The sequence below is a fragment of the Notolabrus celidotus genome, chromosome 4 (genome assembly GCF_009762535.1).
Source record: "Notolabrus celidotus isolate fNotCel1 chromosome 4, fNotCel1.pri, whole genome shotgun sequence".
Lineage (NCBI taxonomy): Eukaryota > Metazoa > Chordata > Actinopteri > Labriformes > Labridae > Notolabrus > Notolabrus celidotus.
Window position 1 is genome coordinate 33,258,453 of NC_048275.1, and position 12,982 is coordinate 33,271,434.

Here is a 12,982-nt window from a genome sequence, read left to right on the forward strand (position 1 = left end):
GGCGGCAACACAGATAAAACATGGGGAAGACGATGTTGATGTGTAGTGTAGGACACAGAAGAGCAGAAAAGTGATATATGTATGTTGGCGCTCTACCCGTGTCTTTACGAGCTGTGCCTCACTCACTGGGACACCAATACAACCTTGTTGCGGGGTTCCATGTGTAAGTACATAGACGTAGTGATGGTGGAACTCAATGGCGTTGGTGTTGCAGAATTCCTAGAGTAGTGACCATGTCTTGTTCGCCTTTGTTGCTACCAGCTCAGAAGCGGGATGACTTGATTCTACTGTATTGCCTCTGTTAGATTTACATTGAAGGTGAGACATTACGGGAGCAGATATATCGTCCCTTTAACTTCCAATATGAACAGTTTATTCATGGTGTCATCCAAAAATTGCACCTCAGGTGAAATAACAGTAATAGCTTGAAATTAGCTTGGATTTTCTTCCCTTTGTTTTAAGTCTGAAAGTGTATGCGATACTCTTGCTTTCTGAATCTTAAATCAGGATAGCACAGATCCCCCTTTTTTTTCTAGTTGATCCAAACTAAACACTATGGATTGGTATTTCAAACCAAATACTATTTGATAGTCACTGGCATCTACTCAGGTATTATTCGTAATCAAGCCCCCCTTCCCCCCCAGCAAACACTTGCAGTGTAGGCCTAAATAATAATAAATATTTTATGTAAACATTATCTTCTTTTTGCTAAATATATCCCGATATAATTAAGAAACTAGTACTGGACACCTGTCACGTTAACAGTCTGTTTTTGTGGCAGTTGGACCACAAACATCAGGACCGGCATGAGGTGCTGATAGTAGCGGCACTGGCAGTGTTGGTCTCGACTATAAAGCCTGTATAAATAATGGACGTAGTATCCGTTCCTGAGCGCTGTTTTGAAGTCAATCGTCGGCGGGAGCCATATTGGAAATGCTGAAGGCAACCTAACTTAGTGTGAGGTGAAGAGGCGGGCTTTGAGCCTCCTAACCAACAGCTACAGTGTTCCCGCCTGTCAGTCAAGTCAGTCATGTCCTTATATGGCCAAAACCCGTAATCGTAATGTCTTCTGAACTGCTGCATTATAAAAAAAACTCACCCCCTTTCAATGTGTGCCGTTAGAGATAGATTAGCTCTTCAGACCAAAGCTGTTTTTTGAACCAGGCTGTAAACGTGTTTATTCATGCTACAAAGATCGTCTTTTTTGAATGGGTGTGTACGTGGTTTCCGCTGTTTCTGCAGCCAGCCTCAAGTGGACGCTCGATGAACTGGAGTTTATAACACTTCCACATGGGCTTCATATTTTGAGGTCGAAGGTTGCCGCTTGGTCTCGACCTCCATTCCGGTGTTTTTGTGACACAGCAACATGGCGTGTATGTTTACATTTTGCAGTCATGCTCAGCAACTGGCGCTAATGTTTTCTTCTTTTTTTGCTATTTGAGCATTTAGCATTCTTCTTCTCCTGTTACTTAATAAGGTTAGCAAACAGCTTGAAGACACTCTTTTGCCACCGTCTGGCGGTTTTTTTCCTATTAAAATTAGATAATAATATTTGCATTAACTCTTCAATTAATTAGTGAACGAATGTTGAGGCATTCGAAAATTATGACCCATCCCTAATTAACAACCTTCTCAAATACAATGTACTGACTCCCCATGAGAAGGGGAAACAGAGCAATGAGTAAGATATCTGATGGGTTTTTTTGTCATATATGTCTGCTGTCTATTTGACTCATGCCACTCAACATTTCTCTTCTTTTTCAAGTTAGATTTCCATGGTAACTTTAACATGTAGCATGAAAATGTAAAAATAATTAATGATGAAATCATTAGCTAGCTGTATCAGGAAGTTATCACAAAATATCCAAATGATCTGCGTCTTCTCCACCCACTCCAACGTTGTCAGACGTTTCAATCACACATAAACCCGTCTGCTCTCTGTCTGGTCCTGAAAAAGAGCCTTTTTTAAATAGTGGAGAGTATATTTATAAAACCAACATCACATCAATAGTTATGAGCTGAAAACATCAGCGGATGAAGCGACCGTGCCTGTAATTCTGAATCAGAATTGCTCTAAAAACAGCAATCTACCAGTGCCGAGCAGTCAGAGTTATAGGCACATAAAAAGCACAGATCCCCCACAGAAATACAGCCTCGGACTTTACAATTAGAGAGAGGGAGAGGTGTTAGTGAGCATGTGTGTGCGTGTGTGTGTGTGTGTGTGTGTGTGTGTGTGTGTGTGTGTGTGTGTGTGTGTGTGTGTGTGTGTGTGTGTGTGTGTGTGTGTAAATGTGAGAAAGTAACACACAACACTCCCCTCTTGTCTCCCCTGAGAGGAGGAATCAAGACTTCAAAAATGGCCCTTTCTGTGAGAAACACTTGGCTTCAGTACAACAGCGCACACTCGTCTCTGCACAAGAGCTCAGCCATCACTGCAGATAATGAGCCCCGAATATCATTAAGACAACACACGAGGCTGCACACACCACACGCTGGAAATCATTACCAAAACTGAATGCATCTGAAAGGTTTACATCCAGAAATGTTCAGTGAAAAGCAAGAAGGCACAATCATCACAGTTCATTCAGTGCACAGAATGAATCCGCCGGAAAGACGAGATGATGCCAGAGAGAAAAACAGAGTAACGAAAACTTTTCACTTTCAGTTCCGAGCAGAGTTTCTCAAACTGTGAATAATCAAAACACAGCTTTGTCAGAAAACCTTGACAGTATGTTGTGCTGTTGTGTAGTTAACACAAGTTTTAAGCAGTCTTTGGACTACATCTACTTCTCCGTAAGGGGACAGGTCTGTAGTAGAAGAAGGACGGAGGGTCAGACAACATGAATGCATTTAAAGGGATATAACAGGATTTTTAAACATGTTTATTTTCTTCTTGTTTTATATATTCCAAAGACTAAAAGATGTCAACGTACAAAACATTTTTGAAAATGTTTCAAAAACTGTCTTTAATTAAATGTGCCGACTAAAGAGGATGTTACTGTCACTTGTGATTACCACAGATTGTATTGAACATGGACGTAGTCTCTGTGACGTCACTCATTGATTTCTGAAGAAGTCTTTTGAAGCCGAACGATGATCCATATTTGAAATGCGACTTAACCTAACCTTGATCACCAACAGATAAGTAGGTGAAGCTGAGGCAAGCTTACAAATTAAAGTTGGACTTCTAGCCTTTATATTAACTTATTGGATTTGTTATAAAAAAAAATCCTGTGGGGCGCCGTTGGCCTAGTGGTCTTTGCCCGCCCCCCATGTACAAAGGCTAGTCATTGTCACAGTGGTCACAGGTTTCGACTCCCAGCCTCTACCATAAGCTGCTTGTCTCCCATTCTCAGCTTCCCGCATTTACTGTGTGTCTCTCCAGCTTTCCTATCCAATAAAGGCAAACATGCCCAAAAACATAACTTATAGTAGGTATGAATAAATAATGAGCTAACTACCCCAAACTGTTTTTGTACCAGGCTGTGCACATGTTTAATTTAGCTTAAAGTACTGGCATTGAAACATGGGGTCTGATGGGGAGTTCTTGGTTTTTGCAGCCAGCCTCTAGAGGATACTTAAGGAACAGCAGTTTCTTGTTTGCACTTCTACACTGGCTGCATTTCTCTAAAGATTGAGGTTGCCACTAAAATAAAGGTGGTATGACTTTGAAAAAAACTACTTCCCAATAGATAAAGATACATGCCTTTTCACTGAGATCTTTTCATTTATGTATATATTTTACCAGAATCTGCAATTATCAGCAATTACATCACTCTCTTCACATCACCAGAGCCCTCTACCAAATATAATTCATTTTAGCTCACAGAAAACCTGAGTAAGTGGTCTACTGCTGCCTGGATCAGTTAGTTATCTTGTGTATATTTTGGAGCATGTTTCCGCACCATGGACAGAGAGCTGGGTCATGTTCATTAGTCATTATGTTAAAACTTCAGAATGCAAAAGTTTGGAATATAAGCATATAACTGCTTATCCAGCGGTCGTTCAAAACACCACAAATAAACAGAATCTTGGTCAAAATGGGAAAATGTCATAAGGTTCAAAAGCACAAACTTACTACGAAGACCACCCTCTAACCTTTAACCGTCCTTTAACTGATGATACGTTTATTTGCAAATAAGACCCTTTCACGAAACAAATTAATTATTTCATTTTACTAGAAGTCATAAACTTGAGATTTTATCAAGCTACAACCTCCAGTCTTGGGGGGGGGGGGGGGAAGCCAATAGGGAAGTGCAGTTCCTGGAGTGTCCACTTGAGGCTGGTCCCAAAAACCAAAAGAAACCCCATTAGAGCCCATATTAAAACGACCATTTTCACAGCAGAATTAAACATGTTTACAGCCTGGCAAAAGGAAATGGTTTTCATTTCTCTCATTTCATCATTGGTGACTGCACAGGGGGGACTTTTTAAGACTCCAAAGCTTTGATCATATAAAGGTTAGGAGGTATGGAGGTGTGGCTGACCATCTTTGGCCTCATCATAAATCATTGGGTGACGTCACTGAAGCTACGTCTATGCTTAAAGCTGGGGTTGGTAATCAGATTTAGATACACTTTTTGTCATACTGGTTAAAATGATCTTCATGTCCTGATGGCAATCATTACATGATGTGTTCCTAAAAAGAGTGAAAAAAAACTGCTATGTACAGCCGGAGTAAACCTGGGAAAACACTAACCAATCACCGTGTTTTGGCTCCCCAAATTTTAAACCAATCAAATCCCGTCCAGCCGCTCTGCCCTCCTCCTGCGCGTACATTTCCCCAGCGTTCACTCCTCCGAGTCCCCGTCTCCTGCCTCTTCTTCCCCTGACTCTATTTACTGCCCCTCTCGCTCGTCCTCGGGCCTGTCCCCTCTGACCTGATGAGGTGCTTTGCTCAGGACTGTAGTTCGGATCAGAGTCTAAAAAGCTCTCACCAACAAGCAGAATAATTAATGACGTTCAGTAAGTCCTACAGAAAATATATATTTATTGTAGTGTCCGTCCGGATGCTGTAGTGATGACGAGCCGATTCGTGAACACGTTGAGCTTTAATAACCGGTCACTGTCGGCCGTTATCACGCCAACCAACAAAACAACAATCAATGTTTGAATGAATGAAGAACTTCTCCTCTTGTCTCTCCTCTCTCCCACTCGCACACTCTACACCTCTCCTGATGCCTTCACTGACCGTCAACACTGTAGGAATTAAGAACATCTACACTGAACACGTTTAACAAACAGTAGAGATGTTACAGTATTATATGTATTATAACTTTTCTCCTGATATCGTGTCACCGGTACAACTGGATAATGCTAGCATGATAGTTGTGAGTACTAACAGCAGCCATGTTTGTTTGTGTTTTTAACTTTCACTATGATAATGTTTTGGTGAGGACCGGTTTTGAATCAGTCACAATCATATGGTCGAGAATCAGCGGCGCTCGTGCATGTGAGCGGGGGGGGCGTCGTTTTGGAGGAGCTCCGAGGGAGGAGGGGAGGGGTTAGACGGAGTCATGAGGAAAAGCTACATTCAAATTCATGCTGATTTTCCGAGACTACCAACCCCAGCTTTAATACAGTCCATGTGTAGAACTAGCACTGCCTTGTTGTTATTGCTAGCTAGTCTTCTGTAATTAAACCCTGTATGTTTTATGCTGGTACAACCTACATGCACAATAAACCCTTTCCAATGGTGCTATTGAAACCTGATGCAGCATCACTTTTCATGCGATGTGCATTTTTGTTTGTTTAGAATTAGATGTATTCAGTATTTCCAATATCTACCAATATATACCACAATCTTTTAAGTTAGCTGAAATCAACAGTGATGCCACTGATACTATGCTATGCCCATGTTTTATGTGGTCTATGGATTTTACACTGTTATAATTGAGGCTTTGACTAATCAAACACTACCCACTGGTTTTGTCCTTACAATGTTTGTATCTTAATCATGATCATATCCTTATTTGGTAGGACCAACAGGGCAAAGGCTTCAATAGAATCCCACTGCAAAGGAACACCTGAGACTGAATGCAGACTTGAAAAGCAGACTTTAAAGCAGGGATGCGCAAGTTTAAAAATGGAGCTCACAGATACAGACTAAGTAGTTTGAAACAAAACCCATCTTATGGTGTATAATAAGACTGCTGACTGACTAAGTGATTCACTTTCCTAAATTAAGAAAGTAAAATTGCTTCTTCTCTTCCCATATTCTTAGGAGCTGACGTCACAGACCGACGCAGAGGAAGTTTTAAAGGCACTTTTAAAAGCACAAAAACATTAACAGTGATCTGGACAACACTACACACTTAAAAACTGCACGTCCTTCAGGCGCAGGATTAACCTTGCCAACACTTTCACTTTAACTTTGAGTGTTTAGTTGAGTGGAGTGGAAAAAGCAGGCACAGTAAGTTTCGGATGGCTGTGCCAGGCGAGATTAATCAATCCCCAAGTAATTAAATGAATCCATGTCAAACAGTAATTCAAACCCAGTCTGCTGTCCAGCTATACAGCCAGGGCTACATGAGCCCTCCATTGTGCCAAAAGTTTCCTCTTTAGAGCCGCTGATTGTTGTAGCACGCTTTAGCAAGGGAGTGAGCCCGCTATGTACAGCACACCAAAGCACTCGGACAGCCGTGGTGCTCGAACCCAGCCAAGTATCATCAAAGTGCCGGTTTGGCAGCTGCCCTGAGGGAAGCCAGCCAAGGCCAAGTAAGGTCCTAAACCTGACACAACTACACAAACAGGGGAAGGTGTTAAAGGCATGTCCGCTGGGAGCACTTCTCATATCTGATGATGCTGTTAACTCTTGTTTCACCATGAGGCCATGTGACGATGGAGGAAGTCAGGGTTAGAGCGATGCTCCCAAAACCTGGAGGTGAGCAACACCAAAGAAACATCCCAGATAGCATAGCCTCTCAGGTTTTTATCCTCCTTCTCCACATCTGTCTGCTGAGTAAATGTGCAGCTGGAGTTAGTTAGAGAAACTAAGCACAACAACTCTGATGTTTCTGTGTGTATTTTACTTTACCTGAGTATTTTTTTTTCATAAAACCTTTACTTAGATTTTCAGATTGATGTCAAATGTATTAAAGAGAAAGAGAAGTGCACCTTTAAATGAGCAGACAAAAGAAAGTAATATTCACAAACATAAAAGCATAATGCAAAAAAAATAACCAAGTGTGAAGATAAACAAACATGCTGAATCCACCACCTCTCTTTTATTTGTTGATTGATAACTATCTAGTCAGTGTGCTATAAATAAACCTAATCATTTCAATTGATTTTCCTAAACTTGTCTAAATCCACAAATATTTCACACTAATGAAATATGAAGTGTCTTAAATGTGAGAATATGAAGCGTGTTCCTTTTTACACTGAGTTTACACATCCTCTCTACGCTGGCATGTAGCCAGGTCCTCCCACATGGTAACTTCTCACTTGCTAAATCTAAAATTGTCCATACTGTGCTGGTTTGTCTTTGTGATCTACCTCTGAAGTCCAGGATGTTTCCCTGCATGATGCTATAAGAATATCAGTGAAAAATGGATGAATACTGAATTATGTGGTTTCCAGTAAATCAGATAGTGGACTTTTTGAACATTCAAACAAGTAGAGGCTCATTTATGCTCTACGCCTGACATATATGTGGATATGGATGGTGGATGGAGGCTTCTGCTCATAGGCTGGGTTCATTTTGTCTGCATTTCTGCATGTTTTCTGGAAGCTTGTAGATACATAGCGGTCAGTGTCGAGCAGTGAAGCCAACAGTTCCAGTTCAGCAAAACCCAACAAGGAAAAACATTGAAAATGTTGGAACTTTTTGAGGATCTGAAGCTCTAAGGCTGAGTTTACCACTCTCACTGTTACTGTTATTACAGATATAACCCATACCACTCGTGATAATGATGGACACATGGATTGATAAGAGTCTGAAGACAACCATGCACACTGTCTGAACCCGTCAAGATGAACTGTCTTGCAGGATGCAGGCAGAATCATGAGGTCCAGAAAAGAAAAAAGAGAAGCACAGCACTCACCACTTTGTCCTCCTGCAGCCCAGTCAGCCATTCATGTAAAATAAAAAGAAAGACAGAGAGAATGTGAAAAAGATGATCTGAAAGCATGGCAATGATCGTACAATCCCATTGGTGACACAATGAGATAATCCAACACTCAACCAGATTACAGTGACTTTAAAAACAATATGCTTCCATCTTTTAATGTAAGTGAAAGATTTCCAAAGAGTTCTGATACCTTACACAATAACAAAAATGGACAAGGCAGGGAGTGAGGTCTTGGAAAGTTAAGTTATAAAGCACTTTAGTTATGATTCATGGTACATACTACTACTTTACTATTTGAAAATGAGAGAGGATGGCCATGGCGCTTCATTTCAACTCCTTAAATAATAAATATAAAACTAGACTGATGGGAGGGATTATCCATGATGTGGATTTACGTATTTATTCAATGGTCAACGATGCAACATCATCAACTTCATAACAGTGATGCAGCACTGGGTTGCACCAGCTGTGCGTAAGTTCAAACGTAGCCTAGTTTGATGTAATTTCTAATTTAGGATTGAGTTTACACTCTACTAATTTAACTTCATTTTATGTTGCTGTTTGTCAATTAACGGGTGTTACGGCAGTTATGATTAGCTGTTAGCTTTTTAGAGGCAATGAGGCTAATGGAAGATAGCACTTAAACACCTCATCAAGAAGAAAGTTGTTCACTGATTGGCCAAACCGAGTGAAAACGTCATATCTGCAACAATATTTTGATTAGTTTTGATATCAGGTCGTCTAGTTAAGATAAATCTTACGTATCAATCGTGTAACCAAACACTGACACAACTTAAAGGTGACATATCACGCTTTTTTCATCAATATATATTGGTCTAAGAGGTCCCCAAAACATGTCTTTAAAGTTTATGCTCAAAAAAACACTTTGAAATCAGATTTTGGCATGCCTGAAAAGTTCTTTTCTTCAGTCCTCCTCAGAACACTCTGTTTTCTCTCTGGCCACGCCCCCTCCGGAAGTGGATGTGCCTCGGCTGTCCAGCACGTTGATCTAATGTTTACATGTTGGCTGAATATACACGGCTGCTCAGAGATCGCGTTACTTCAACCCTCTGAATCTGATCCTGACGGAGAGGCGCCTGTAGCAGGACCTTTCTGAAGGATTGGTCACAGATTTAGTGTTTCTTGTTGTTTTATTTATCAGTATGTCGACGTGTGTCTTGGTACACAGCTACGAACATGTAGCTATGTGGCTATGCTAACTAGCGCTAGCACTTATCCATGATAAATAAAAATCATCCACTAGATCTTCAAATCTGCAGACGTGGGGATTAAAACCGACCTCTGCCAGAAAGGCAGCAGGACCTTTCTGAAGGATTGGTCACAGATTTTGTGTTTCTTGTTGTTTTATTTGTCAGTATGTCGACGTGTGTCTTGGTACACAGCTACAGCTACAGCTATGAACATGTAGCTATGTGGCTATGCTAATTAGCGCTAGCACTTATCCATGACAAATAAAAATCATCCACTAGATCTTCAAATCTGCAGACGTGGGGAGTAAAACCGACCTTTGTGTTTATTAAGACAGCCTACAACTAGCATGCCTCCCTCCTAAGCTCCTTGTTAGCACACATTTGTGCAGGTAATGATTCAGTATTATTTTATACAGTCTATGGGCTGAACAAGCTCCGAGCTCTGACTCCGTGACAGACCGGATATTGTTGTTACGTAACAAAAACACGGAAGTCTGAAACGGCTCGTTTCAGACACATTTACAGAAAGGTGTAGAAATCAAAACAGGGGCAGAATGGATTTTTTTCATTCTCGGGGGGTTTGTAGACATGCCAGGGAAACATATTTCAGGTAGAGAACCATTAAAAAGTCCATTTTGCATGATATGTCACCTTTAAGTTACAAACTAACTAGCTTCAACGTATTGTTTAGGGTGGACTTCACACCATAACTTAGGACACAACTTATGCAGAGCTGGTGCAACAGGCCACAGGTTTCTAGCTTTAAGATGAGACGACAGATATCAGCGATAAAAATCCTGTTTTTGAGGGGAGATGCAAAGCAATTATAAGTCTGTGATTTCTCATCATCTCATCGCAATCTGTCTGAAACTGAAACTGTTGGAAGTATATCATTTTCTTAAGACTGGCTATATCTCCTTGTATAGTTAAGAAACTTCAGATTTACTCTCCTGACACCAGACTATCTGTTCAGAGCTTGGCTGCCAGTAGCAAGAAACTGGAAGCATGAAGTTCTCAAATCCTGTTAACTTGCTCTTTAACACACAGTATACAGTTTTTTATGTATCTATTTAATCATGTTAAAGATACACACAAAATTAAAATGACATGTAAAAATGATAAAGTTGGAAATGGGTGGCTAAAATATTAGCTGATTGAAAGTAAGTAAGTCTGAAGGCTTCCAAAGTCCATCAATACTTTGAGTATGTTTAATGTTCACCAATTTAAAGAAGGAGAAAATGACAAAAAACATGCCAAAATCAGGGTGATCTATTTATCAAGTCCTGTTTTTTACTGTAAAGTTTCTGAAAACAATAACTTAGGAAACACATTTCAGTATGGCAAAAGTTTTGTGTTCAGAAAGAATGAAAACAAGCAAACAAACAAACAAACAAACAAACAAGACAGAAACAAACAGGAAAACCAACAAAGTGAACTCAACTCTAAAGCTAAGATGGTCTAAATGGCTATGATCTTTAAAGGGCTTGGCAAAAAAGACACAAGATGAGTCTCATTCTGATACAGCCACATGATTCATCCCAAGTATGGCATGGAGTATTTTCTGAATTCATCCCATCTTATATATTTGAAAAATACCCAGGTGTAAACTAGATTGGTCAGAAAATTTCAGCCTGAGACATGAGTTCAAAGGAAAATAGTTTTAAAAGAAAAGAAAATCCTGAAGACAAACTGCAACCTTGTGATGAGTAATGTGTGACATTAATGACATAAAAATCTAGCGGTAGTGACTTACACCCAGAGGTTTTGTTTCCTGTGTGTGTTCAGGAGCAACATCCACATTTAATAGACCTTCTTCCTCTAAATGCAGCTGCAGCCAGCCCCCACAGCACCACCCAGGACCCCACAGCTGAACTCTCCCCATGTCAGTAATTAGGATGTGCTTTTGAGTGTGTGTGTTTGTGTGTCTTTGAGTGTTTGAGGTCATTAAATGTCACACTGGCGATGCAGGGGAGGGGAAAAGAGTGGGAGAAGGACGTCACTTATTTCAGAGGAAGACTTGTATTCTGATGCCAACACACACACATACACACACACACACACACACACACACACACAAAAACACACCTACACCCTGCTGTGTGTGTATAGGGCACCTCCGGACCCCTGGGAGGCTGAGACGGAGTGGGAGACCACCCTCTTCGTCCACAGCTCAGTCTAATGCCCAATTAACCTTTACCAGCTCCTGCCTGGGTCACACACACACACAAACACACACGTAAGCATTCACACATATGGTGGAGACAAAAATAAATACACAGTAACACACACAGAGCCCATTTACAGTATATATCAACACACATACACACACACACACACACACACACACACACACACACACACACACACACACACACTCACACACACAGAGCATACTATACACTCTCTTTTCAAACACACGGCTCATCACCTCCACCCGGGCTCCAACACCTGAGGCCCTGCTCTAGACTGATTGGACCAACAGTAAAACTGTACATGCTATAAAAGGAAACAGGATCCAACATGAAATACTTTCAGTTTCACTATTTCAAAAGAACACTCAACATAATGTGTGAAATGTAATAATTAGGAACTTTGTTTTCCATCCATCCATTATCTTGACCGCTTATCCCGTTAGGGGTCACGGGGGGCTGGAGCCTATCCCAGCTGGCTTCGGGCGGAAGGCAGGGTACACCCTGGACAGGTCGCCAACCCATCACAGGGCTAACACAGAGAGACAGACAACCATTCACGCACACGCTCACACCTACGGGCAATTTAGAGTGATCAATCAACCTGGTGAGCATGTTTTTGGACTGCGGGAGGAAGCCGGAGTATCCGGAGAGAACCCACGCATGCACGGGGAGAACATGCAAACTCCACACAGAAAGGCACCTGCCCGGCTGGGGATTCGAACCAGGAACCTTCTAGCTGTGAGGCACCAGCGCTACCCACTGTACCACCGTGCAGCCCGGAACTTAGTTTTATTAACGTAAAAAAACAGTATGTAAAATAGTTTGGAATCCAGAAAACTTCAACAAGTCTAGGATTATCAGAAAAGTTAAACAAGTGAGTTGATATTTTTTTGATATTTCTTAATGCATATACAGTGGGGTATGATGTATTAAGATTTGTATTGATCTTTTACTTTAAAAAATAGAAATTACAAGTGCCTTTTTCTTTAGATCTGTTAAAAGCTATGAGGCTGGGCATATGAATAAAAGATAAAAAACTGTTTCTTTTTGCTTTACGAGAAAAATACTGAGAATTAAATTGAAGTTGGTATGTTGAGAATGAAGTTGAAATATCACAATATCTTCTGATTAAAAAAAAACTCTCCTCTCATAACTGAAAGTTTAACTCTACTCATGATACATTGACTGTATATGATTATGGATGACATGCCTCCATTCTTAAAGTGAAGCCAAGATCCCAACCACAGCAGGCACCGCCATATTGCTTGGATAGAGCCAAGGCATGCACAGAAGCAATGTGGCTTAATAAGCTGCTGACTTGATATCACACACCTTTCACTAACTAAGCACATTCAGTTTACGGGCTGACTTACTAACACATCAAAGACTACTCAGGTCAGTACAGATTCTTGTATTGGTTTGAAGCAGACAAAGTTCCTCCTGTACTCTGATAATCTGACAAAGAACACTGCAGGAGCCTCATTTGTCAACAGAGCTGTCAATCATG

At 40.8% G+C, this 12,982-nt stretch overlaps 1 protein-coding gene across 16 annotated transcripts in view; it reads right to left on the bottom strand.

Moving 5' to 3' along the window:
- LOC117811190 (regulating synaptic membrane exocytosis protein 1-like) overlaps window positions 1-12,982 on the bottom strand; it is a 144,325-nt gene that overhangs the window by 85,845 nt on the left and 45,498 nt on the right. For all 16 annotated transcript variants that reach the window (XM_034681313.1, XM_034681304.1, XM_034681314.1 and 13 more), the window contains exon 4: window positions 8,046-8,057. In XM_034681313.1, coding sequence (XP_034537204.1) covers window positions 8,046-8,057 — 12 coding nt within the window. The remainder of the gene's footprint in view (window positions 1-8,045; window positions 8,058-12,982) is intronic.